The sequence below is a fragment of the Copidosoma floridanum genome, unplaced genomic scaffold (assembly GCF_036245765.1).
Source record: "Copidosoma floridanum isolate Cflo_tuat_1 unplaced genomic scaffold, Cflo_Japanese_pri ptg000019l, whole genome shotgun sequence".
In the NCBI taxonomy this organism is placed as follows: domain Eukaryota; kingdom Metazoa; phylum Arthropoda; class Insecta; order Hymenoptera; family Encyrtidae; genus Copidosoma; species Copidosoma floridanum.
The window spans coordinates 17,804,386-17,832,217 of record NW_028321896.1 but is presented as its reverse complement, the minus strand read 5'-3'; the positions used below and the strand labels follow the sequence as shown (position 1 = coordinate 17,832,217).

The following is a 27,832-nucleotide window of genomic DNA, read 5'->3' as shown; positions in this document are numbered from 1 at the left end:
GACAGCTGACTAGGTTTTTTTTTTCTCTCCCTCTCCTGTTGGTAGTGCGCGATCGAAATTGCATATTTCTCCGTTTCGCACCTTGGCAACGATAGGTTGCATGCACGAGAGATTACAACAACCACGACTGTATATCTATTTGCCCAATCCACCCGAGCGTAACTGTATATTGTGTATAAATGGTACACACTAGGTGTGACCTCGAAAAACCGCATCGGTCCGGATTTTCAGCGGCACCGGCTCCGTCCCGTTGACCCGTTTTCCGTCTCTCGAGCTTCGGTGGATTAAAAAAAAGCAACCCGTTTCGGCCAACTCGAGCGAAAAACTTTTATTGTAATGGTGCGCGTGTAGGGTACCCCCGCTTATTGCAGAAAGACAGATAACTGGTGTCGTAACGCATAGGAGAAAGAAAAACCAGACTAGCGCACTTTCGTTTCTCCCCCTCGATTGCGACACGATCGCTCTGATTACCGATTTACGAGGTATACGGAGTCGCGGGTATGGGCTGTGTATAGGATTTTTTTCGACTTTGCTGAAATATAATGGAAAGAAAAAAACATTCGCGCCAATCAGTTTGACGCTTCGCGCTTTCGTTAGCTCCCGTGTATAATAATGTACCGTAGACACGCGCGTTTGAGCTTATTATTGCCGTACAGCAGTGAGGGATCGCGTTACACCGTCGATTGCGAGCCGTTTCCATCAACTCTGGCCGCATCTATGATGATATGCGCTTCGAGCCGACTTTTCATTGATTTCTAAACGCAATCTCGGGTTTCTCCCTCTCGATTTTTTTTTTTTTTTTTTTTTTTTTTTTCTCCTTTCCAATCAAAACAACCTTGGTGTTTGGGATACATCGGGCCAGTATTATAAAACCTTGCAATGGAAACAGAACTCGAGTATTCGCCCAAGTGCAATGTCACCTGTATCGACGTCCCGGAAAAAAAAAAGTTATATCCCAGAGAAAATGAATTAGTTGTGCTTACTAATAGCGAGATGGCAAATTTTCCGAGATAGCCAATCGGAGGTAAACGGAGTTTTCCGTCCTCGAGCCGCGCGATACTGTATCGTCCGTGTAACACGTCGTAAGGTTATACAGTTGCGTCTTTAGGGACAGCCCGAGCTTCCGAGAAGACATTCGCAGTCGATGACGCCAACTGCGGGAGAGCGAGAGATAAGCGAGGGAGCAAAAAAAAAAATTCGGGGAATACCCTCGTGCCGATCTTCTGCGTGGTACATATACAACAGAGTTTTTAAAAAAAACTTTTGGGTTCTTCCGTGGACAGGACTAATATTCGTGTTTTGCAACGAGCAACGACTGGAGACATATTATATAGTATTTGAAAAAATTTTAATCTAGCCCACGTTCTCGGAAAAGTGTGTAAACAAACGCGGTTATCCATCGTATATACGAAGAAAAAAAAAAAATAATATATACATATATTAATTATGTGATAAGACAGTAATCGTCACGCGACGACTTTGTCGGATTATCGTCCCTACAGAAACTGTTTTTAATGAGCTCATTAATCAGCCGACATTCACAACTCGTACACTAAAATACCTATACTTTGTAAATAATGTTATCTGAAAATTAAAAAACCACCTTGTTTTCGCGTTGCTTCGAAACATTGTTGTATTGTTTTTCGCCGGCTGCTCATTTGTTTCCAATTGAATACAATGTATACCCAGTCCCGTCATTTACGCGGATCGGACAGAGCCGACGGTTTCGGCTGCATCGTTTGCGAAGCCGGCCGGCGTGTACCAAAAAAAAAAAAAGTGGGAGAGGTGGGAATCACGCGTATGTATACATAGCAGCTCTTTTGTGACGCAGACACGTCGCACTTATAACGCGTTTATATGTATATATCGAGGCGCATCGCTCGCGCCGCACGTGGCTCGTTATCACCCCAGCAAACATGTTATACCCGAGCGCTTTGCGTCGCAGTAGCGTTGACGCAACCACACCGTGAACACGCTCCGTTGATCTGCAGTTTGGTATACTGTAGCCGATGCGATTGGTATAACGGAGGTAGAGCTTGCTGTGGAAAAAACTACGCAGTTTTTCTCGAGCTCTACACAAGCTGTTTTTGTGCCGTTTGCGAGGCACGATAATAAATAGGTACATGGGTATTTATAAGAACTGATGCGTTGTGTTGTTTGTTATTTACAAAGTGATTACTCGTTAGAGTTGACTTTTTTCGGTGAAAGGAAAAAAAGAAAGAAAAAAAAGTGAATTTTTTGTTTTCAATTTTGTGGTTACAGGGGACGATCCGGCTGTCAAAGCGCATCGACGAGGTGCGACTGCTCGAGTCCCGCAAGAGCGCCCGGCTAGCGGACTCGGACACGGACTTTGCCAGGCTGGCCGACATGGGCAGCGACCGTAAACGCTCCTCGTCCCACTCCATCGAGGTCCCGCAAGTCATAGGGTGAGTACTGATGTTTTTTTTTTCTTTTATTATCCACGTTGAATTGTATCGAGGAGGAGTTGACGATCGACCCCATCTCGACTCCCCCGTACATTTGGCCGATGAGAGAGAACAAAACGATCACTTGTTGGTCGATTATTAAATGAAAACGGTACCGATCTTTGATACGTTATCGAAATTGGGATTTTCAATTATTCAGCTATACCTTATATTTCATTGATGCTCAATAACGTCAAAAGCACAATAACAGCCCAAAAAGGATATGGATTCAAAATTTTTGCTCAGCTCACCCCCGCGCTGATCTGGAGATGTATAGGTCTCCGCGTATTGTTGAACCCGAGGGGGATAAAGAGCCTCGAAAGCCCAACGTGAGGAAACAAAAAAATGGTGAGCGTGAAAACTATTTTTCCCCTCTGCTGAATCCGCAAAGGCAGGTACGCGTGTACGTCCACACACACTGGCATGTACCTGCCGCGCCTCTACATTTCACGATCGTGTATATTTAAAAATATAAAGACCGGCTTTTTTTTTTTTTTTTTCTTTCAATAAACCAAGCAAGTCGATACAGTCAAGCCGGCCGGCAAGTTTCCATTAAAAAATACAGTCACGGATGGAGCCGTTAACACCGCTAATGTATAAATGCAGATGATTTAAGAACATAATTACATTGACTAGTCACGAGCTGTACTTAATTTGATTCCCCCACATTCAACCAAAGGTGTAGGTACGCGTCCTTGTAAATAGATACCCTGTATATAGTCTCACCGAGAGTCACACGAGCGAAAACATCCTCGTCGTATTTTTTTTCTTCCGCTACTCTTAAGTACGTAAGCGTCTGTATAGGACCCACTAAACGCCTGGTATCAAAGCGCTGCTCCCACGTCCGTGTTTGTATATATATACGTACACAAGGTACCGGCGACGACATGGGCACACATAACGGAGGTATGTACAAGTTTAAAAATAGAATTTCGCTCGTGCCCGCGTAGGTATGCATATATACATTGGTATATACACGGCCCACCTGTACTGGCAACGGTATTGGTATGTTATACAGGGGAAAGCGCGTCGCGAGTCGCCTGTATATATACATACGATCGATCAGGTTTTTTAGGCCCCGTTGCGTAGCATTTGGATTCTTTAGTGCCGAGTCACTGTTGTCGGCAATGCTGAATATTGGAAGTTGTTTTTTTTTTTTTTATTCTCCTTTCGCGTTAAACATTTCCAGCTTTCTCCTCGCCAATTCGATTCGAGTGACGGTCACAATGGGCCATTTGAAGCAATCGGCTCGTCAAAACTCCGCGACAATGTCATCGGTGACGCGCGAAAATTTGTATTCCCCAGCTCGAAGGAAAGAAAAAAATGAAAACAGTTGCGTTTCTGCGAGCGCAGACCGTGGAATGCGCCGATCGGCGTTATCAGAGCCGACGGAGTGATCTTTTCGGTCGATGCACCGGCACGTGTCGAAGATATAATTGTAATAAAGTTGGGACGGATACGATGAAGAAAAAAAAGGAAGAATCAGTACCAATGGCACACAAGAGCGCGGGGAAATTCATAATCACTATTTATCACGAAGCCAACAGCTTAATGACAATACGAGTCGTGTAAAATATATAAACAGCGATAAGGAACGTAAGTTGCAGGTTGAAAAAGAAAACAAAAAAAACAATGAAAGTCAACTTAAAAAGATGAGGTCACTTTTTTAATCTCGAGCTTCCGATGTTTGTTTGGAGCACCTTGTTATCGTCGACGTAGCGAATAATCGGACTCCATTAAAAACCAATCAGACCCGAGCCGAAACGCTACATGAGTGCATTGGACCCGCGATCAAAACAAATATTGTCGGAGCGAGCTTTCGTAACTATTCCGCGGTTGGAGCAACATCGCCCATTTGATTATACATTCAAGAAGTCACACACACACACGGAACCAGTGTATAACATGTGGTTGCGCAAAGAAAAGAAAAAACAAATCGTTAATTCATGGTATACGATTTCTATATTTCTCCATCCCGAAATAGCCCGCGTTGCTTCCTTCGCAGGCGCGGGCGTGCGAAAACGAGCAAAGGGAGAAACAATAGCCGCGCAATTGAGGTGTATATACGGAGGTGATGGCACTCGAATGAGCGGCGGTTAAGGAGGAGCCCGGCCATCATGGGAACCAAAAGGAAGAGAGATCGGCTCGACGCGTTGACTTCCCGGTTTCACTGCCCAAGGAGCCCCTAGACCGTGAAGGGAATTGACGCGCTGCGCACCTGTCTTCCCATAAACACCCGCGCGTGGGAGAGTAAGGGCCTGTTGATGCACGCTCCATCAGCCGCGCGGATTTTTGTCGAATCGCGGGTACCTATACATCCGAAAACGAGAGGAGGTGATAAAACGAACTGTAACGCCTTCGGGGGGGTACGAATGTCTTTTCAGCAAAGTCCGCGCGTAAAAACAAAATAAAAACAGTATACACCTTATATACACGTAAATGGTACAGTTAGCTGATGAGCACCTTGGCGCGCGGCTTTACGATTTCCTGGGAGAGAAACGAGCCGGTAAGCGTCGTTACGAGGATGATGATGGTGGTCATTGTCATTATCAAGCGCTGCTCATGCTAAAGTTCTCTCCTTTTTTTTTTTTTTTTTTTTTTTTTTTTGTTAGCCAATGGGCAGAAAGAGGTATATTGTATTGTATAGCGTGCGAGATTGGAGTTTACCTTTTCTTCAGCTCAAAACTACGCGCTTAAGGTGTATACAGGGGCTGCTGAAGAAAGATCTCTTTCTGCTCGAGCGTGTCGCTGTACAATAATGGGTACCTATTTCTTATGGATTATGCAAGGCCAGACGAGCCATAAAAAAATTTTAGAATTTTGTTTGCGCGAGTACAATTGTTACACGCTGCTACTACTTGTATACCATCGGTTAAAAACGCGTTTTCCATCTGTATAACATGTTTGGTACTGCTCACACTCCAAGGGGGTTTTACCGGTCAGTGAGAATTTTCTTCCAATTCGATTTCTCGATATAAATCACTCCCTCGCCGCTATAAACTAAAGGTGCCGTTGTCTAAAACTATCAAGTACATAGAAAAAAAAAAAAAAAAAAAAGAACCACCAACGCGCTAGTTGCATCCATTTAAATAATTTAAATGAAAGAAAGAAAAAAAGTCCAATTTAAATAACGGGCCCCAAACGCTTCCCCCCTAGAATTTTTTATCTCTATACGCATTACAATGAGCATACACGCAGTTGCTCTACTCTTATTCGCTTCCCCACTCCCCATCAGCCGTTCCCTCGTCCCGTGCCCCGTCTGTATACAACATTACCCAACTTCGGTGACATGGCCTATCCCAATATTCCCGTCGACCGTATGATATAAATATACATATATACACGGCCCCCAAGCGTCACGCTTATATATATTTGTACGCGTGAAACGGGGAGAAAAATCCTTTCCCTTCCTCTATAGTCCCGATGGACATGTTGTTCCATTACTCGCGATTGCGCTGCTCGCCCCGATTTTGAAATAAATAAAAAAACCAATGTTTATTCGTTTTCTCTCGTCTCCGAATGTTTCGTCCATGTTGTTTTCACCTTCTTCTTCTTTGAGGGAAGATTTTTTTTCTCTCCCGGTTTTTCCACTGTAAGCACACGTCGCAAAATTCCCAAAACACGCTTTGTGAGCACATGTAGATAAAGACTCGGTGGTGGTGGTATATGCTCGACTTTTTTCTTCCTCTGGTGCTCTTCAACGTTAATGCATGTCGGGCCTACACATTGTACTCTCGCAAGCCGTGGTATACAACCCATGTATATCCAAGTGCGTCTCTGTATCATTCTTTTTTTTTTTTCTCTCCATCTCTCTTTCGCCCACACGTCACCGGGAAAGTACGAAGCGTCCCAACGATACAGATATCTGTGTGTGCTTACGTTTCAACTTTTCGGTCCCAAGTAGAGCCGAGAGAGAAAAAAAGGAGGGGCACCGAAGCGAAGTTGGAACAAGAAAAGCTGGAAATAACGTGTATAATGGTATATATATACTTACGTATTCGTGATGACCGAAGCTGAATTTCGGGGAGGACGGAAGAAGAGGGAAAGCGAGGTCCCCTCGGCGAACTTCACGTCAAATGGTTGGCATTAGAATGCGGTCTTTTCTCTTGACCGCGCACGCGCTCTTGCCCCGTTTATCGTCGGGACGCTACTTTTCTCAGTGATGGGAAAACGCGTTGCCATGGTGGAAACAAAGAGCGCTTCAGCAGCCAACACTCATACGTGCATCTTGCATGGATATATTATAGTATATCATCTCCTCTCCTGGCAACCATCACCTCTTTTTCCCTTCGTCCGAGACTTTTCCCGCGACCATAACGCTTTCCCACCCGTTACCATATTATGTATTGTATATACCCGAGTGGCTTTTCTTCTGGTTCCTTCCCCCCTTTTTCAAGCTCGTGCGCAAGCGCCTCCGACACCGTTACCTTTCGAAATTTCTCTCTCTCTCCTCGGTCGAAAAAAAAAAAAGAAAAAAAAGGGGGGGGGGGAGAACGCGTCGGCCATCATACCATATGCCGGACTTTTTGAGAAACTTGTTTTTGTTTTCCATCCCATGGGAAAAAAAAGGTTGGATCGATGCGCTCCTTTCCTCTTCCACTACCCCCGAAAAATAACAGGGCCTTTCTTCGCGCGTGTGCGCCCAACGGATGCCGCTTATCACGGCCGCGTCGCTTTCCCCCAAAGGTTTTTTTTCCCCTCCCCCCCCCTGCTTTTATGGTTATCAGCGGGAATTTCCCGAGAGAAGAAAAATACCATACATCACTGCCCCCTAATCGACCGTACATACGTAGCAGCAGGAAGTTACGCGCGGCGGGACCCGCGTATAAGTGAGTATTGAAAAATGTTACCGGTGGCATCATTTCCAATATCGACTTGCCTCTGCACAATGTTGAATATTTATAGTCCTCATTGATAAGTGTGTATATAATTACGTGCACACTCGCTTTCACTTCGAACCAATTGATTGTACATCCAAGTTGAAGTTGAAGCACAATGGTGGGCTACAAAAGCAAATCAAAGTTCATTACGGGCGTATAAGTAAGGCTATATGCTACTTTTGTTACGCTTGAATGTGCTTGAAACAAGCGCTCGATACTTGGGTTGGGTATATCGAAAAAATTGTTTCACATCATCCAGCTCATGTTGACGTGTGCAAGTATAGCTGAACTTTGGGTTAAGGGCGTTGGCCCTGCCCTTTTCGATACATATAGCGTCTCGTAGTGGCAACTTCGGCCGCTTGCAACTGGACCTTGAGCTCTATCGTACTGTATTGTATTTGAAAATCGTGTGCTTTCTAAACGACGTCGGTTACATAGCGAGCTTCGTATTTTCAAGTATCCTCGTCGCCAACTTAAGTCCGCCTCCAAAAATTTCAGAGGCAGATCGTAATTCATATATATATGAATTAGAAAAAGGAGCACGTTAAATTCTTGCCTTTCACGCGAGTGAAACAAAAAAAAAAAAAAAAATGGGTACACCAGAAGGCGCAAAGTGTGACGTGATGGCTCTATACGCGTCTAGTCCAGCAATAGAGCTCCGATCTATTTTTATCCTCCATTCACGACTCCTCGCTCTCTCTCTCTCTCTCTCTCTCTCTAGGACACAACAACAACATCGCGAAGCGCCTTTCAAATTTTTCGAGGTCTCCCTCCCCCAATCTCGACGTGGTCGGGATTTAATTTCGTACATTAGAAAGCGGTGGTCCCCGTAGGCGCTTTTTAAAAGGCTCCGAATTAGCGAGGTACGAAACAACACAGCCCGCGGTATTTTGGGGAAAAAAAGGGGGGGGGGGCAAAAAACACCCATTTCAATTGCCAAAGGAGATACACGTCCTTTCTCTCGGGTTCACAGACGTGTAAATACGCTTAAGCGTAAAATGTATAATGGCCCGCTAACGGCAGCGACCGGGTGTTGTTTTCGACTAACGAAACGAGGTCGATAACCCGCGAGTGTGGGGGCCCGCGGTACGTTATATATATATACATATAATATACACGGTCTTGTGAAACTGTTTGTGTGCCTATTTTTAAAATCGTTTGGTATATATGGAAAAGCACGCCTGTCTGTATGGCTTACGAAACGCGGTCTTTCAAGGTCCGTGTACACACACACACACACTGAAGCTGTGCGTCTTCATTATAACAAAATTTTTCCCCATTGGGTAACACGCCGAATGTACCATGTGAACACACTGCTTTTATACCTGCTCGAAAAAACAAAATAGATGAAAAGAACGTCGACCTAATACTTACCACCACCACCACCACCATCAGCAGCAGTAGCAGCAGCAACATATCAAAGGAGTCAACAAACAACTCGAACCCATACATATACATACACACGATGCGCGTATTATATTATTCTAAGCACCCGAGTGGTTCTTTAAATATCATGTATGTATGTATACAACGCGCGTATGACAGCGATGTACCACCACACAGTGCTAACAAGGCAATGGGAGAGATACAGAGAGATATGTCTCTCTCTGTCTCTGGTGACCCGATTAAAATAATGACTGGAGAGTATAACGTGGGCTCAACCTATAGAGGATGATGGAAGCGTGTGTTGTGCGTATAATGTATGTTATATGAGGGACAAGGAGCAGCGGACGATGCAAACGCAACTTTTGTCACGTAAGATATAGTATCATCGTCAATGGCGGAGGAACAGAACAACGGCACCTCATCTGCTCTCTCGTCTCAAAACATGGTCGTATTCGCGTGGTTCACAACTTCGACATTCGCGGTAGCGAAGAGGCAAGAAAAAAAAAAAAATACCCCCATGACGTTACGCAACAGAATGGGAGGGGAAACGTTTGGTGCGGGTGAGTAAAGAAAAAAAAAAAAAAAAAAAAAAAAAAACAAAACAAACGAAGCCGCGATGTGTATATGTATGTATGCCTACGGGGGGGGGGAGAAAGCGCGTCCCCGTTGGTCTCGGGAATTGGGTCGATCAATACGGGTTGCCCCGCTATATAAGCTATATGGGTCAGGTGCACCGATGCGCGCGCGCGAACCATGTACCAGACTCCCCTACACGTATTTCGGGGGGCTGGCACTCTCTCTCTCTCTCGACTCGAGAGCTTTTCCTCCCTCGCTTACACGTAGGATGTACCATTGTTATATAGGGTAGATGCCCTATCTATACAATGAAAGTTGAAGAGGTGCTGCAGAGGCTGTACCTACGAAGTTGGATTGCTTGTATGGGCGACTAATTGTAATTCTTAATTTTGGCGGTTCTACAACGATAAGCGGCAGTTGTCAGCGCTTTAACTGGCGGAGTATTAATTGGTCTAGGCCGTTGTATACGTGGTGTGTACGTATAAAACCTCGTCATGGGACTCTTTGATCTGTATACAAGGAGGACACGGTCAATGGGATTTTTTGTCCTCTTTTAGCCGCAACGATATAGGAAAACGATTATACCTACCCGCGTTATAAATTAACCGTGAGAGGGAGAGTTTACCGTCCAACCGAGACGACCATCGGAGCAACAAACAAACCAACCAGCCAACTACTTGGTCTGTAGATGTACACATCAGGAGTTGCCATGGTTTAAGACGCGACCAACGCACCTATGCCCTATATATATATACACGTGGCTAATTTATTTGTATAATTGTCGAACGCGTTTTATTTTATTATTATTGTTTTTTTTCGATGTGTACCTGTATCGGTGTATTCATTATACGTACGCCGGCCTCGCGGCAACCGGATAGATAGATGTCCTGGTTCGATAAGCCCCGACCGGGCGCGACCAAACTCTCGAGCTTGTGTGTATACAGTGCGGGCCCAGCACCGTATCGTCGTCGAGTATATATGAGTCACGAGGGGGGGGAAAAAAAAAAGAAAGAAAAGAAAGAAAAAAGGGAAGAAAAATAACACGCCGTAGCGAGAGTCGTACCCCGTTTCCAATCAACCAACAGCCCGAGCCATCGAGCGTCCATGCGACGACGACAGCTACACAACGTACATATACGTACATATACGGTATACATGCCAGCTCGAAGGTTTAATTGAGTTCAATCATCCTAATCTCGATTCAGGTCGCATATATATGTGTGTGTGTGTGTACCCGCTCTGTACCCGCGGTGGACGGAGCGAGCGATGCCTACTTGGAGAGACGGTGATGCGAGAGAGCGCCCGTAATGGCCCTTTGACTCCTACATCCCGTGTTGCCGTGATGGTGATGGTTACGGATGATGTACGGTTGTTTTTTCCCCGCTGCTGAGGGCCACTCGGTGATGTCACTATGTACACCGCTTCTCTCGTTTGTTTTGCAGAAAAAAAAAAAAAAAATACATCCAAAGAAAGAAGAAGAAGGAAAAAGACAAAGTGGAAATGGCACAATATGTGGAGTGTTAGTCGCGGGGCTCCGAGCTGATGTTGAAATACGCGTATGGATTTTCTGAAGAAAACGTTAATCAAAAGTATATGCTTTGCGTTGGTGCAAATCGTCGTCCAACACGAGTCTCATCGAAATCAAATACAACTGATCCAAACAGCGTATTAGGATTTCCCGTGGCAGATGGACGCGTATGACACAGCACCCGTGTGTTTACCCGAGCTGTGTGTAAAGGGAAAAAAAAAAAAAAAAAAACCCAAAATGACGTCACTGTGATCGCTGCGTGAGACGATCAAGCGCGAATCCGCAGTATCATCGTAAACACGCGACCCTCGAGTGATAAGCCCGAAATTTAGGCTCTGCCGGCGCCGTCGATCCGCAGCGATCAACTATTATGAAGCGCCAGACTAATGGAAGAAAGCAACATAGGGAAAAATACATTACGGAGCCCGCATATTTATATTGTGCGTCTACAGTGGGTGTCTGGCGCATACGCGAGCGACGACGCGGTAAATAAACCATAAAAGTTACGTGTCGCCATAATTATATATATATACCTCTCGCGCTCGCGGCCTTGGTGCACGACGAGTTATGCAGGAAGAAAAATACCTCGGGACGGAGGAGGAAGGACAGAATTAGCGGTGTGCACTCGCCAAGATAATCACGAGCCCGTCCTCTCTGTTTTTCCAAAGCTGCTCGCGCGTTACGGGACACGTTATATACACGCGCGATGGGGGACGGACACGCGAATTCTCTCCCTGCGCTTTTTCATTGTTTTCACTTCTCGTTACAGATACGTCACAATCGAACAAGTTTCCTCTTTTCCTTTTTTTGCTCTGCATGGATCGCCTGGACAATACTTAGTACTCGAGGGCAGTTAATGAAATATGCATCAAGTGTGTGTATAAAGTATCGTTGGCAAGACGGAAAATATACCTCACTGTCGCGCAATATGTCGATGATCCTAAAACAAAAACAACTTTGGTATACATAGTCTTTGGCTCGCATGAGAATCGCTTGTATATCTCTTATCTCCCTTGGCGAGCGCGTCAAACCGTATATACATTTTGACGTGTGCCACTTACTTCCTCGCCTTTCGTATAAAACAATGACACTTGAAACCCCCCGATGATTGCATTAATAACAGTGACTGTGTGCGTGTATTATATGAAAGGTCATCAAACGCGGTAGTCGTTGTTTGGTACATTGTACACGTACGATAAATCATACATATATATTTTATAATAAAAACACGCCACATCAACGCTGAGTCATACTCTCGCGTATAAATAATTCGTGCTTACCCGCGATTTTTCGCTCCGATCGAGCGTACAACATTTCCTCTCCTCTATGGCGAAAAAAAAGGAAAAACACGCGTGTTTAATGTACTCGCATGCACGCGTCTTCCGAAATCAGCTTACGACGGCATAAATATAATATTGTGTCGTGCACCCACACGCGTACGAACCAAATGGCCATTTACGCGAGACACCAACAAACGCGTATTTAAAAAAAAAAAAAACCCCACGCTCGACGCGTGTCCCGTAAAACTCGAGCGCGAATGTATTACAATAAAGAGCTCTTTCGCGTGAAGCAAAATCAAACGAAGGAGGAAAAGAGATCCTGTACTTCAGGGAAAGTCAACCAACGCTATATTATATGTACGGTAGCGCCCACTCGTACGGCGGCGCAACAAGTCCTCGTCTTTACGCGACCATCAGCTGCCGGTACGTGTGCGCAATTTCGCAAGAGAGAGCAGGAAAGAGAGAAAAACGAGGTGTATATATTATATAGGAAACACTCGGACGAGAGTTGCGTAACGCCGGCCGGCCGGTCGATTGCTCTTGGTTTGGCTCCCGTCGATGCGCTGTACTCTTCCGGAGGGCGGGCGTGGATTTCTGGGTCGAGGAAAAACACCGTGAGATAACAGGTGTGTGTTAAATCCGACTCTCTTTGCGCAACAGCCCGTGGCGTGAATTTCCCGAACCGGAATCCGGTCGCACACATGTATAGGTGCGTTTCGCCCGTATAGAAGCAATTGCGCGGTGATTGATCGGCCCATCGGCCTTGACGCCTGTCCACTGTTTCGCGTCTCTCTAATGCGCAGCTTGCATTTTAAGAGCCCCCCCCCCCCCGCTGTCGGTCTATGCACTGATGGGTACAAGTTATTACATGCAGCTGCACTTTCTTGGCAACTTTAGTTGGTAGTGTAGTATATGTATTCGTATACGTCGCAATGATGCGTGTATAGCAAAGGAATCTCGTGTGCAAAGAGGAAGACAAAAAAAAGCTTTGCTTTGGTTGTGTTGGTTGACGCTTGCGATTTAACGTGTATCGTGTGACGTTCGAAAGTTGTTTTTGGTCGCCTTTGCTGAAAGTACATCTACGAGCAGCGCTTGGTTTCATTGAAACGGAGGAATAATCGCGTGAAAGTAAAGGTGCCCAGGACCATCAACGATTTCTACATTGACCAGTATAGGTAGCACGGTTGTTTTCATTGAAAAAAAAAGTATATCAGTAGCAGCTGGGAAAAAAAATTTAACAGTACCCACTTTGACAACTGTCCAAAAAAAAGAAAATGAAAAAAGGACTTGATTCTACCTGTGCCCCAAAATCCAAGGGTTTTCAACTTTGTCTTTCAATGTGCAGAGAACGACGGGGATGCTTAGGCACAGCGAAGCATGTAAGGAGAGAAAAGTGAAAGCGAAAAAAGGAAGGAACGATACCATAGTAATATATAATCATAGCACATATTACAGTAAAATGGCAACTAAAAGTCAGACGTTTCGATTTACGTACATATCGGAATGAAATGGGGAAATACATAGACATTCGTGGAGTGTCGTATAGGTATGTACCGTGTCACCGTATAAAAAGCACAATTTCCTGCCTCCGTTGCGCAAACGTGCAAGTTAACTACATCTCTTCTCCGATGCGTTATATTATACCTTTTGTTCCGCCCCCTCATGTAATCGGTATAACGTACAGCTGGCCCTCTTTACCCTTCCGATGGCATTGTCGGCTACTTTGTAAACTCTGTACACCCATAAAACTACGCGAGTTTAGGTGTACAGGTACGTCTATTCCGTTGTACACTGTAATCTTGGGACGAGTCGTTTCGAATCGCGTGTACGACCCTCCAACAAAAACGTGCATTTCCGGCCCACAAAAGGGGACGCGTCGTTTTAAGTACACGTGCAGTGATGTAAACCGAGGGAGCGGTATATCTGTATAGGTGGATGGTGTAATGTAGTATCGCGTAACGGTAGCAACATTGGCGTGCATATATATGTATACGTGGAGAGGAGCTATCAGCAGGAGGAGGTGCTCGATGCTAGTCGAGCGTTTAGCTTTACAGCGGCGTAATTAACCTCGTTTGGTTTTTTTTTTTTTTTTTTTCCCATCGGGGCGCAAGGTTGCGCCGTTGATGCATTCGCGGCTAAAACAAGAGGAGCAAGAGAATCGAAAGGCTGATATATTTTAACGTTCAACAACTAGAGATCAACACACCGTTGAACAAAATAAGTGCACCTACTTTTTTTCTCCCCCCCCCCCTCCCTCCACTTCTAAGCTCTTACTTACCTGTAACACGCCCGTTTCTTCGATAGATATACATCGTATATATCCCGAGTCGAAGTTTCCTCGTCGAGCGAATCGCATTATTCATCGGGGAAAAAAAAGAAGATATCCCCTATCGACAAAACCTCCCACCGATTCACCGCGGGGCCGAAATGCGATTCTTCTCCCCCGGTTGCGGTGCAGCACTGAGTACAAGGTATAATAAATGAATCGGAGCCAAAATAGCCGGTATAACCCAGGGATTGCAGGCGAAGGACGGAGAAGACCTGCTATATGCCGCAACCCGTGCATGTATAACTTGTAATACACATAGTCAGTGACAAATCGCGCTTGTACGTGTACACCGGCTCGGTGTGTGTATAATTTGCAGCTTTTCTGCCCGTGTGTACATAGGTGTATACACGTGCATATATATATGCGTACGGATGCCAGAGAGATAGAGGCTCCGCGCGCGCGCAAGCGAGGTATAGGAAGCGAATAAGGCCGGCCGGCGCTTTCGCGGAATCGAGGTCGATCGATGCAGCTCCACGCTATACGTACACCACCGCCTATCCCTTTGGGGGTCTATACATGTGTGTGGGTATACGCAGCCGACTCTGCTTCGCGCTCGCCCTCCCCGAAATGGGTCAGGTACACGGGGCGCATCTCTCGTGCCCCCGGCTCCTCCCCCTTTCGCCTCAAAGTCCCTTTACTTACCTATACATAACATATTATACACATTGGTATCGTACATTTTCATATTTACGCACTCCCCGGCGATCCATCGTAACGTATATGCACAAGCGGTAAAAGCGTTGCCGTTACCGACTTTTTACATCGTACGTGCGGTATCCCTACTACCCTCCTTGTTCTCATTACCACCCCCCCCACCCCCTTTTGCACACGGGTTACTTGCAACGCGCCATTTTTTCCTCTCATAAGAGAGAGCTTTTACGTTTGTAAACGCGAGAGCTCTTTTTATATTTATAAGGGTACACCGGGTGGAAGAGGTATAGCTGTGGGTCCGCGTGTGTGTGTATAGAGTATCGCTGGGTTGTTTGACGATGGCCTTTTGCCCCCCAACCCCCCGAGCTTTTTCGCCCCTTTGTTCGCGCACGCCGCGCGGCAACAGTCCCTGGTGCTGGTGAAAAGTGCGACTTGCAGCCTAGATTCCTTTTTTTTTTTTTTTTTTCCCTCTGTACCATATATATATACCTTCAAAGGGTTTGGTTTCTGCGTATACAATATTTCTTCTCTTACCGCAGATTGTGCGGACGGAACGTATATGAAAGGTTCACCGGAGCGTCTGTTTAAGTAATGATCCCAGTTTTTGGGTCCGAAGTAACAATTGGAAGGAAATGAATGATAAAAAATTACCGATTATTCCTGCGATTCGATCGAATTCAGAAAAATCAAACTAAACCACAACCACACTCTAGTGTTTAACAACAGGGACGACGCGAGATGACGGTGGGTGATATCACGTCTAAAAATGGTGGGGCTAACTGAAAAAAAAAAAAAAAAAAAAAAAAAAACCAAGCAACGACAACGCGCGCACGGAATCGCGCATAAAAATAACCAACCCTCCGTGGGATGAAAAAAGAAGAAAAAAAAGAAAAAGGGGAGCCAGGAAAATGTATTATACGGTGGTGTGCAGGAGAAATCGTATCCAGGAGGTTGGGGCGGGAGATCGACCGGCGCGCAGAAAAGCGGTCAATAGTGTACGAAGGGGAGAGTCGCCAGGGTAAACTTGTTGAGGCAGGCCCGAGGAGGGGGAGGGTAAAGCTCGACTTGCGACCGGCACACGTGTATATATAATACACCCCCGTAGGGGGTGGGGGTGGAAGCGCGTTTCTCTCATCCAATAGAGGGGCGGAAGCGTGGGTGGAGGGAACCGGCAGCCGGCGTGTCGTCGGAGGGGCCGTATAGAAGCGCTTCCGAGTCATGTATCTCTATATATACTGCCGCCACGCTACGTATACACTTCCACGGCGCCCGCGCATCGCGAAACTAGGACAATAGGTCGAGTGCAAGCGTCGTCGGGATGCCAGCTTCTCTACACGTGTGTGTGTCCGCGTATGTATACACACACGTCAAAAGACGAAAGGAGCACGTGCACCAATACACCGACGACCCACGCCGGCCGGTCTACGTATATGTACCACTCTTACACAGTGCATATACACAGTATACACTCGCAGTGGTAGCTGCACATAAAATAATATACACCCACACACTTACACAACGTGCACGTAACACAAACGAGCTACACATCGAGGTGGGGATGGGGGTTAGTATATACGTCGCATCAGCCAAAACAGTGGTGGTGGTGGAGGAGCTTGCAAAGCACCGACTTACTTAACTCTTATCGGCGCGTGGCACCGAAGGACGCCCTCCCCCTCCTTTGCCCCGCATTGCTTGCACACACCCGTTATGCAACCTTCGCCTGACCTTTGTAGCTTTTTGCCCCGGTATCCTTGCGCTTCGCCGTACTTTTCACACGTGCCGTTTGTCGGCTACATATCTTGTATACGTATAATATATATATATATATACATATATATAGGCGTTGCATCGTGTATACCTACATGCTGTATTTCGCAGCCAAGCCTCTTCTTGGACCTCGTTTTTCACGAGCTGTGTATATAGGTGTGCACACCCCACTATACCCCTTATTACACATACCCACCGCTGATGAGTGCTTTTTACTTTAATAAGAACCTGTACGTGTAGCTGGTAGGGGTGAGGGGGTGTTTGGGTGGCATGTGTATGTACATGGACGAAGACGACGCGATGACGGAGCTCGAGGGGGTGGGTGTAGGTACCTTGTACATAATCCGACTGGATGCGCGACAAGATGATGTGTATATATATATATATATATATATATATATATATCTCTAAAGCGGATCAAGGGCTGCACTCTATATATACGCTTCCCTCTCTCGTACATTACGGAGATGTGTATGCTCTACACATTTTTGTGCTCCGTGGGGTACTTTTACCTTGGCTTTTCTTTTTTTTTTTTTTTTTTTTTTTCAAGGCTTATAGAGATCGGTTTTGGTTATTCGAAGGAGCTGCACGTGCCGCGCGCCCGTGTAGGGGTATATTACAACGTACGGCCGTGATATTACGTTGTTGATCTACTGCGTGGGATTTTATAATATACATTGCACGCTTATGGCGCTTGAAATACTTTTTCTTTTTTTTTTTTTTTTTTTTTCTATTATACACACGTGCGTCTCGCGAATAAAATTTTATTCAACATAACGTACAGTAACAGCTGAGTAACGGTATGTATACATTATATAAATATATACACACTTTTGGGGGTGAATCGAGTCGAAAGTTGTGCAAGTTGAACCATATTCGTTTGTAATTTTCGATTGAGCGTCGTTTTTGCATCTCACCCGTTCCGATGATTGACAAAACAAAACGAGGAATGAAACAGCATCCACGAAACGTATGTATAAAGTCACTGCACGTAAGTAGTAGGACATAACGTAGTTAATAACGGAGCAATACGCGAAGCGGAGCGAGTATACAACGCGTGTCGAAAACGAAAGTAAATCGGGTCAGGTCGCCGGCAAGCATCAGCAGCTATATATAGGTGAGAGACGACTCCCGCTGCGCCTGCAAAAAGGGAGGTACACCTAGCGGAGGCGAAACTATATATATATATATGGGCCGTATTATAGTATACTCTTACAACGTTATAAAGCGCGACCCCGGAAAGCCCGTCCGGGTGACCCGATTCGGCAAAGGGGTTATGGGAGGGAGTTACCGGTGCCCCAGAAAACCCAACCGGTAGAGGAGCGAAAAAACCCCCTCCATCCCCCCGAAATCAGGTCGCTCCCGGAAGAATAACTCACGTAAGAGAGAGAGAGGAAGTGGTGTCCGGGTCAGCCGGAAAACCAGGTCGCTCGATCCAGGACACCGCACGCCCCGTACAACCACGGTGTATATAGGGGGTGGTGGGCGCGCACCTACACGCTCTCCCTCTCGCGCGCGCGCGAACACCGCCCTCTAGGAAAACTGACCCTGTGCGCCGACTGGCTCTCCTATACGCCGCTGTACGCGGTGACTGGGTAACCCGGATCCCGACGCCGGCCCGGCCCCGCGCTCAACTAGGTCAATGCTTGCCTCCTCCCACCCCCTCTTTACTACCTCGACTGGCTGACTGTTTTATTCTACTTCTTCTGTTTTTTTTTTTTTTGTTTTTTGTTTTTTTTTTTTGTTTTCATCGCCATACATTGTAGCACAGCGTTTTCCATTGTATACGTGTACCCTCTGTCGAAGTGGGGGTGGATTAGCGAGTGCGTGCGAATCAATTTGTGATGATCATGTAGTTGGGGGGCGCGAGGCCAAGGGAAGCATTGACACGGAAACGGAGCGTCGACGCAGCGGGAGGAGCTTATATCGATCCGTGACGTGTATAGGGGAGTCCTGCGTCGTCGCTGTGCACCGCTGCCGGAAAAGATGTACTCGAGCGATATTAATTTATTCATCGATTGTTTTTGCCGATTGTATATATCATTGACGTGTTACCCGATGTGCGTAATATACTTGTGCCGACGAGCCGTGTGTATATTTGTTTTTGCGCAACGATCGAGTGCGCAGTTGTGGCATTTCTACACGGAGAGAGAGGAAACTTTTGTTTTAGCTTTATCTCCGTATAAAATTGAATACGCTCCCCCCTTTGACGTTGCGTTGCGTAGAAAACGCAACAAAAGCGATAAAGCCAGTTGGCAGACGCCGATGATTACCTAATCATATCTCTGGCAATGAACTAAATACCTATATATGCATGTACATTGTGCTTTATCGGAAAACGCGCGCTTTTCTCCTTCTGTCCGATGCGCGACACCGTTTTGCATATTTAGTTATTTACTCGTATGGCGCGTGCGCGTGTTGCCAAAAATATAACGTATGTACAAAAGTGCGCTTATGGTCATTGGTGCTTGCAACTGCGTTATTAAAAACGATAGCTCAGTCGGCATACAATACCCGCAATTGTCCACGAAAGATAAATAAAACCAGCTATACGTGCGGTTCCGTGCGTGACCTGCATCGGGGCGAGGCATGATTTATCTCGAGCCGTGACAACAAATACACACACAAGCGTAGCGCAGCTGCCGAAGCGGCGCGCGGATAAAAGGGACTTTGGGCTTAAGTTGACCAATCAGCCGTGTATATTATATGGAGGGGAAAAAAAAAAATTGCACAGACAAATAATGGCACGTAGAACTGCGCGTGTAATACAATGGCTCCGATGGCGCGTGCTGCCACGCCCACTTTCGCGACCTTTCATCGCGCGGATACGTACTTATACCTGCGTCGCGTGCGTTCATATAGATACGCGTGCACGGCGGATTATGCAACCGCGTGTATATTTACATACGTATAGATCAAAGCTGGGGGCACCAGAGCGGCCGTCGATGCGCGAGCTTTTGTTTCACATTTTTTCCTTTGGATGAGCTATGATCACCCGACGATCTCGTGGGTATACGTAGTAGTTTCGTTGTCTAGGAGTCCCGAGAGAGACGACAAAGAAGGGTCAGAGTGCACCCGCCGTCGTTTCGTTTTATCTTGTTGTTGAACTATTATTTCGACCTCGGCTATCAATTACCAGCCGGTGCCTTTTTTCCGCAGATTACGAAATTTTTCTCCCCTCCTCCATCAGCGTGACGTTTTGACTAATCGCCTTTGTTTCCCCGTTTCGCTCCCTTTGTGCTTTCACGCTTCGCGACGTTGGTTGTTACATAGAATGTGGAAAACGTTCACCCCTTTGTTTCCACGGTACAAATACAGGTCCATCGATTACTCGAACGCTTTGCCAATATAGTGTTGGTAGTAAAAAATTGTACACAAAAAAAAGGGGGATAGCGCGTGCATCATCCCTGAAACATTTGGGTCGCTCCCGAGAAGTGGTGCCAACGTAGCGCGCGCTCCCCGGTCGGCTCATGGGGGTTTCTCTCCCTCCGCGACCCAGTTTGGTTAGCCCGACGCCTGACCTACTTACCATCTGCCCGGGAATTCCAGCCAGAATACCGAGCTACCGCTGTACCGGCTACGGCCTGTGTGTGTGTGTGTGTGGGGATCTCTCGCGCGACCCATTTTCACCTCCATCGCGTGTCGCAGCGCAGTAGCGCCGCTGGCGGCACACAAGAAGCACACCAGCCAGTGGTAGTTTCGAAAGAGACGCGCTACGTCGATTAGAACCTCCTCCTCCCGTTGTTGGAGCATCGCTATTTTTAAAATCGCCAACCACGGGCGTTGTATGTCTATATGCCCACAACCAATATATACGTTTACATTACCTGTGATCCGTGTATACGCAGACGGTGCGGTACAATAATTTATCATAATTATACGGTAATTGACGCGGGCGTTGGATGCGGAGTCGTGGTGTTGGAGTAGTGCATCATCGGCGATTGCCGGCGTTTGCCGCGGCTGAGGAAAATATGGTTCGCCACTGCCGACCGCAAGCCGAAGCAGAAGCACCGGCCGGCGTTTTGGCCGCCAATTACTGTTGCTTGTAAGATACGACGTTCCGTTTCGTTGTTTTTTTTTTTGTTTGTGTTTTCCTCAAACAGTGGATTACAGGGGTGTACTTGCGATGGACTCTGTATAAACTTGTCTCGTACCGATAAATTAACTGTGAAAAAAAAAAAAAAAAAAAAAAAACAACAACAAGGAGATAAGAAAAACCCCAACTCTGGCGATCGATAAACCGCACTCTTTGCAGTTACCTTAAAAATATAACGTAATCGGCAAACCACTTTTCACCAGTGAAACAACAACTTACCGCGAATGTGTGTACACTCGCGTACGCGATACAACGATGGATTAGACGAAGGTGCACGGTAGCGTATAGGCAGCAAAAAAAAAAAAAAAAAAAAAAAAAACGAGAGAAAGAGCGAGCCCGAGGAGTAGAGGTACTATAGTTAAAAAGGCCTCGGACTAGCTTAGCAGTCTCTGTCTCGGCTACTCGCGTTGTAAGGTCGCGCCTTTTCTGGTGCATACACAAATTGATAGGTGGTAGTAGATACGTGTAGGATACGGTCAGACACATCAGCGCCAGTTAGCCGGCCGGCGCACGCGGCTCAAGCGCCGATGGTTCGTCCTCGTGCTCTTTAATCACACACTCCGAGTGCAACACACACACACAATGCTTCGGCCGTCATTCAGCTGCATTAAAAACACCAGTGCTCTCCCTCCTCGTCTATATAATATATGCTGTAAAGTTTAGGTATTGCCGCGCGACACTGACCCGCGTGACTCCCCTCTTAAGGGTACACGTCTCTCGCGCCTTTTTCAGCCGTACGGAGGCTATACGTACATAGATCATGCATACCTCTACAAAAGCGCATCCTTCGATTGTCTTTTCTGTCCTTTGTGCGAGCTGTAATGCTTAAAAATTCACAATTTGCCTTACGTTGGTAAGTATACATACATCGGGCGCTCCGTGCGATCTCTATCGCGTGCAAGGACTTTAATCTCTCTCTCTCTCTCTCTCCTGGGAAAAAAAATATAGCTTAATTGCCGTATTGTTCTCCTCCTCGTGTGCCTTGGCAATATAGTTTAGGATACAATAGCGCATTTCGGGTTACAAGTAATGACCTACGCCTACTTTTTTTTCTTTTTTTCTCTCACCGCAAAAAAAGAACAAAAACCCCCAACGCAAATCTCTTTGTTTCCACGAACGCGAATTTTACTTTACGAGCGTTTCATAAAATGCAAATTCTACACGTACCGCATTGGTACGGAAGATGAAAAACAAAACACGGCTAGGCGGGGCCCGCTCTGTATATATATACAGCGCATCTAGATCCAGCAGGTTAAAGTATCCGGTATCGTTTAGGTGTTAAAAAATAGGAGCTGGTCCGGGCGAGGAAGGTCAAACCAACAATGGGGGCTCTTCTCGTCAAATCAAACTCTCTCACAATCTACAATATACGTAACACGCGCTGCGATCCCGCGAATTTCCGCGATTACTATCTGTTGTACAGGAACGCGACTCGATGTATATGAATCATAAAATTTTGAAAGTACCAAAAGAGAGAGTCTGCGTATTTTATTTTCCCTCCCTCTCTGTATATAATATACGCAGGCGATGTAATCCGTCTCGCGAATGGCCTGTCCACTTGGGCTGTACCATGAGCCAACAATTGTGCGTATCCACAGTTTGTACGGAAAAAGTTTATTTTCTTCCCCTTCGCTTCGTTTCGGAAGCGTACTGTGTTTTTCTCGCTTCAAAAGGCCAATGTAATCTTTTTACAGATTCATCTCCGGGATTGCGTTTACCTCCTTCTACTTTTTGCAACTTTATTTTTCAACGCAACGGTACAAGAGTACATATATACCTACAGGTACACCCCGCAGTTCCCAATAGACCGCTGGAGAGAAATGTTCGCCTCTTACATATATATATAAGGCTCAAGGATATAAATGCCCACTCGCGGTATTCGCGGAAAAACCTCCAAAGTTTACGAGCCTCCTCAACTTGTGAGGGCTGTTGGGCAACGTAGTTTTCCCGGAAAGATCGTCCCCGCGGTATTCGCGACCTCGTGGCTATGGGTAATGCGTACCCTTTGCTCGGGCATCAGCTAATGCGACCATACACGCTTTTTTCAATTTTCCCTTACGACACATTGTGATAATATATTGGTGAGCACCGTCGTTATTGTCTGTACGTATTATGCCGGTGTGCAGTGCAGTCCGCGACGGTGAAAGTAGGTCGGTCGGGGGCGAAGGAGGGGTGGTTGCTCGCCCTCTAAAACGGGAGGAGGGACGCTTTTTTTTTTCATCATCCAAAGGGACGATATCCTCTCGAGACCCGCCGCGTGCGCCTGAATCTCTGGTTGTGCGATCCTTACCGTTTGACGTGTGTGCCCTTTTGTTCTCTCTCTCGCATTACTCGATGTTTTGAACAATGAATAAAAAAAAATAAATAAAAAATGATTTTTGGTTTCAGGTCGCGAAAACGAAGGCCGAGCTCGAGCAACGACTCGGAGCGCTCGTACAACGGTAGTACCGAAAAATCGGACAACCTGTCGGACACGAAGGAGGAGGAGGAGGAGGAGGGCAACATGGACGAGTGCTCGGCGGCCATGGTGCTCATGTCGCTGTCGACGCCGCCCAAGAATCCCCTGCCGCTGCACTGCCTGCAACAATACGGTGAGCCATGATTTTCCACTCGGAAGTAATGAAAACTGCCCCACCCCCTTCCCCCTCGGCTGCTTCTATAAATTTCCGGGGGCAGCAATCGTATACTCACTAAATTTGAAATAGTGAATAATTTGGGTCGTTTATCCAGATGGTATTTATCTTTAATTCAACAAATCTTGGATCTTGATCCAAATGAAGAGAAAATTGCACAACCCATACACATTGTTTCTAGTGGTAGCAACAATATAAGTTTATAGCGGAAATAGCGAATACTTACTAATTCGTAGTGAATATTCACTAGTTTAAATAAATCATGAGTATAAAACTTTGAAATAGTGAAATATCCCGTGTATATGCACTATTTTGACAAAGTTGTGCACTTATAACCATTTCAAATTTCGAGAGTATTGTTATATAGTCATTATTCGCGTTGGCCTTGAGAATTTTCTTCTCCTCTCTTGACGCTCGGCTCGCGTGGATGCTGTCCAATATTTCGCGCACCCGGCACATATATATAATATACGTTATGCATACATAAGTAAATCGGGGAAATGATTCGTTGATTGTACGATGCGTCGACGGAGGAGTTATATTCATGGAAACATGTACCCTGTACACAGAGGTAACGGGGTATGAGGTACAGTGAGGATGTAAAGGGTAACAATGACATTTGCAGGTTCCTGGGACGGAGTGACAAACGGGAACAATCATCACCAGATGGTGACGAGCTCGTTGGCGAACGAGGGTCCGACGTCAAACAGCAGCAGCAGTAGCGCGAGTTGGCGCAGCAGTACCCCGAGTCCGCCGCTGAGCGACGAGGGCCCGAACGGCTGTTGGGCCAACAATGGCACGACGAGCGGAGTCCCACAGCCAGCGTTGCCGGGGCACATGGTCGCGTCCTCGATACCGACGCAAACCGCACAGCCGCAACACAACAATCAGTATCACAATCACAATGGCCATCAACCAACGACGCATCATCACAACAACAATCAGTATCATCACAACAACCACCACCATCCCCACCACCACCAAGCGCACAACAATCGGCAGTACTGTCACCCGTACGCGAGGGCCTCGCCCTCGAGCCCGCCCGGCTTCATCATACCGGACGAAGGCATCGTTCCCGATCTCGATCTCGATCGGCCTCGCAAAAAGAAGGTGAGTCTCTCCTCTCTCTCCTTGCCATCCCCATATATTTATACGTGTGTGTGTTTTCCCATTGTCTCTCTGTCATCGTCACATGTAATATAAACACGTACATAAATATGTTTGTACAAAGTGCGCTCTTTTTCTTTCTTTCCTATGCATTAGTCGCCGATTTTTTTCTACAGTTTCAACCTCCATATACCCCTGACGCGCTTTGATTAATACCGAGCAAACGAATGCCCGGGCGCCTGGTTTTTTCTCGCCCACGTTTGGCATAGGTGCGCACTTTCTCGATTTGAATTGCAAAAATGTGTGTGTATATTTACATATATATATGTATATACCAACGATAAAACGATCGCGCGCCACAGGTATATACCGCGGATCTACCGTAAATCCATGGGATAGACCGTATGGTATTTAGAGCGTGTCATTGCTATTGTGCGCAAAAACCGAGTATAGGTGTGACATTGGCCGTACGCGTTTATTTACGATGCCGCTGTTGCAGTTGTACATATAGCACTAAAGTAAAGAAAAAAAAAAAAATGTCCGTGCCGTGTAACAACGCGCAGCAGCCCCGCGCGTATGCGAATAACTTTCTTGCGACATGTCGTACGTTAAACGAGCCAACGCGCGCGTGCTCGTGTGATATGTCATATGCATACGTCTCAATGACGTTCGTACACGTAAATGACAATGGCCTCACGTCATTCTTATATATACAACCTAACGTGCATTGCGACATTAGCCGCGTGAGCATATTCATCCGCTCGGTGTATTTTAACAAAAAGGAGAGAAAACAAAAAATCAATGCAATCCTGTACAACATATATACGTATATATATAAACACAAGGTCGTGCATTTCTCTCGTTTAACGGCTAAACCAACCCACGTGTGCGAGCTTTCGTTTTCGTTGCAGAGTCTCTCGCACACACTCAAAGCAGCGATCCAACAAAATTTTCATCCTCCCCTTCCACGTTGTTGCATAGTGTACAGCATATACATATATATATCTGTACACCTTATTGGTACACAAGGCCGAAATTAACATCATCATGATTACCATTATCATCATCCCGATCAGCTCTCGCGCTCAATTAGCGTCTGGTAAGGTAATACTTACCGGCGGATGAAAATTCCTAGCGTCGGGGTATATCACATTGCGCAATCCTATGATATGTGCTCGCGCGTGGGTGCGCGTATGTGTGTCGATAAAAAAGGCACGCTTACAATACATGTGGATACAACTTATATATACATACACACAAACATACACCCTACCAAAGTGCATCTATTCTATACACAGACAAATGTGCACGAGACGCGCTTACGTGTGGTATAGAAGAGAAAAACCTTGGCTCGCCGATGCACACGTATGCGTATCGGGACTTGGCGCGCGTGCACTACGACAACGACGTGATCTACGTACGTACATGCACTTGCACCTCTACACGCGAGCGCGCTGGTTGCAATTTGCCCGTTGCACACATGTATAGAGCTATCGGTTAGTATAGTACGCGTCAGAGCGACGAAGAGAAAAACTATCCGGGGAGGGGGGGGGATGTAGGCAAAAATTTTCCCCTGTGTTGTATATACACCGAGCTGCAATCGACTTTCACTGGAGCGCGGGAGGAGGAGGACGCGTACGCAAGGTTTCTCGAGCGCCTTCCGATTCGAAAACAAAAAGGAAAAAAAAAAAAAATCGGCCGATCGGGTTGCGCTGACGGCGGAGATTGTTTCCCAACGCGGATGCAATCGAATCGGCGCACAATGAGGGCTGTATAACCTGCGTTTTGACTTTCTAGTCCCGCGAAGTGATGCAGCACCTGCTCCGGCGAACTGTAATTTCGCGCGGTACCCACACGCAGCGGCCATCAGAGGGAGAGAGCAATGATTGGGATTGAATTTTCTTTTTTTTTTTTTTCTCTCTCCGACCGAGATCGAAATCGCACAGCCTCCGTATACCATATACGTGTACTCTATCGGCAAAAGCCGAGGAGAAAAAGGAGCCGATACAATATCTTATCGCGGTTGTAACACGCGCGCGCGGAAGAAGCGCTTCTTTTCTTCTTCGCCAACTTACGTAACGCTCGTCGCGAGGCAGAGAGCGCGTGTGTTATAGGTACTTGTATAAGGCGCGCTTTTTTTTTTTTTTTTTAATGTCATCTATCGCAGTGCAAAGTCAAGGCAAACGCCCCCCTCCACGACTTTGTTTGCTCTCCTCGACTATAATATCATGGCCGCGCGAATACAACGCAACGAAGACCAATATATCGTCCGATTGTTGTAATCTGCGCGAAAAAAAAAAAAAAAAAAAAAAAAAAAAAGTAGAGCTGGTGTCTTTCCCATGAAACAAAAATATTTGATTTTTTTTCGTGACGTAAGTGGGACTGTTCCGCCTACGTGTTTGGCGTCCACCGAAAAGACACATCGCGCGCTGTATTGCAGTCCCGTCGAGCCGCAACAGCGGATTTATACATCGGCAAAAAGAGGGAGAGAGAGAGAATGCGTCGCTGTTTCGTAAGCCCATCCCTCCCTTTTGGGTTATCCAACCAAAGAGGGGCATGGGAGGGGATTTGCCGGGCTAAGTTTAGCGGTCTACGGCCCTGCGCCTACGGGCTCCTCGAAATAGATCCTCGCCGGTGGTATACATCAGCCGCGAATATCGGCCCGATTATTTTAAACGGGAAAAACGCACGCACATTCGTGTCGATTTTTTTCTTTTTTCCCTCTCTCTCTCTCTCTTTGCTGTTGATGCTTCTCCGAAGCGCATACATATGTACACACCCACGCGACGCGCGCCTCGTCAATTTTTGGGACATCATCGTCACCCCAATGTGTACACAAGTACTCGGCTACATGTGGTTTCATTTTTTCTCTCGATAATTTTACATGAATAAACGCATCGTCCACTTTGTCGCTTGAGCTTATTTTTCTTTTTTCTTAAATTTTTTTTTTGTGTATATCTGTATATAGTATCACGATTGATTTTGCTGCACGTGGTGCGACTAATAACTGCAACAAGCCTGTACATAAATATATAGTGATGGTAGAAATAGTAATGTTGTATGTGTGGTTGGATCGATTGATCGCCGTGTGACAATAATCACTGCAAAGTCAATGCTCGTCCTGTGTTGTTTAT

General features: G+C 46.2%; 1 protein-coding gene across 4 annotated transcripts in view; it reads left to right on the top strand.

Annotated features, from left to right (window-relative positions):
• Glut4EF (Glucose transporter 4 enhancer factor) overlaps positions 1 to 27,832 on the top strand; it is a 106,266-nt gene that overhangs the window by 34,228 nt on the left and 44,206 nt on the right. For 2 of the 4 annotated variants that reach the window (XM_014351508.3, XM_014351509.3), the window contains exons 2-4: positions 2,263 to 2,426; positions 23,347 to 23,549; positions 24,217 to 24,701. In XM_014351508.3, the coding sequence (XP_014206994.2) occupies positions 2,263 to 2,426; positions 23,347 to 23,549; positions 24,217 to 24,701 (852 nt within the window). Of the gene's footprint in view, positions 1 to 2,262; positions 2,427 to 20,740; positions 20,908 to 23,346; positions 23,550 to 24,216; positions 24,702 to 27,832 lie in introns of those variants that run through there. The other 2 variants (XM_089592845.1, XM_089592846.1) reach the window with 2 other exon arrangements.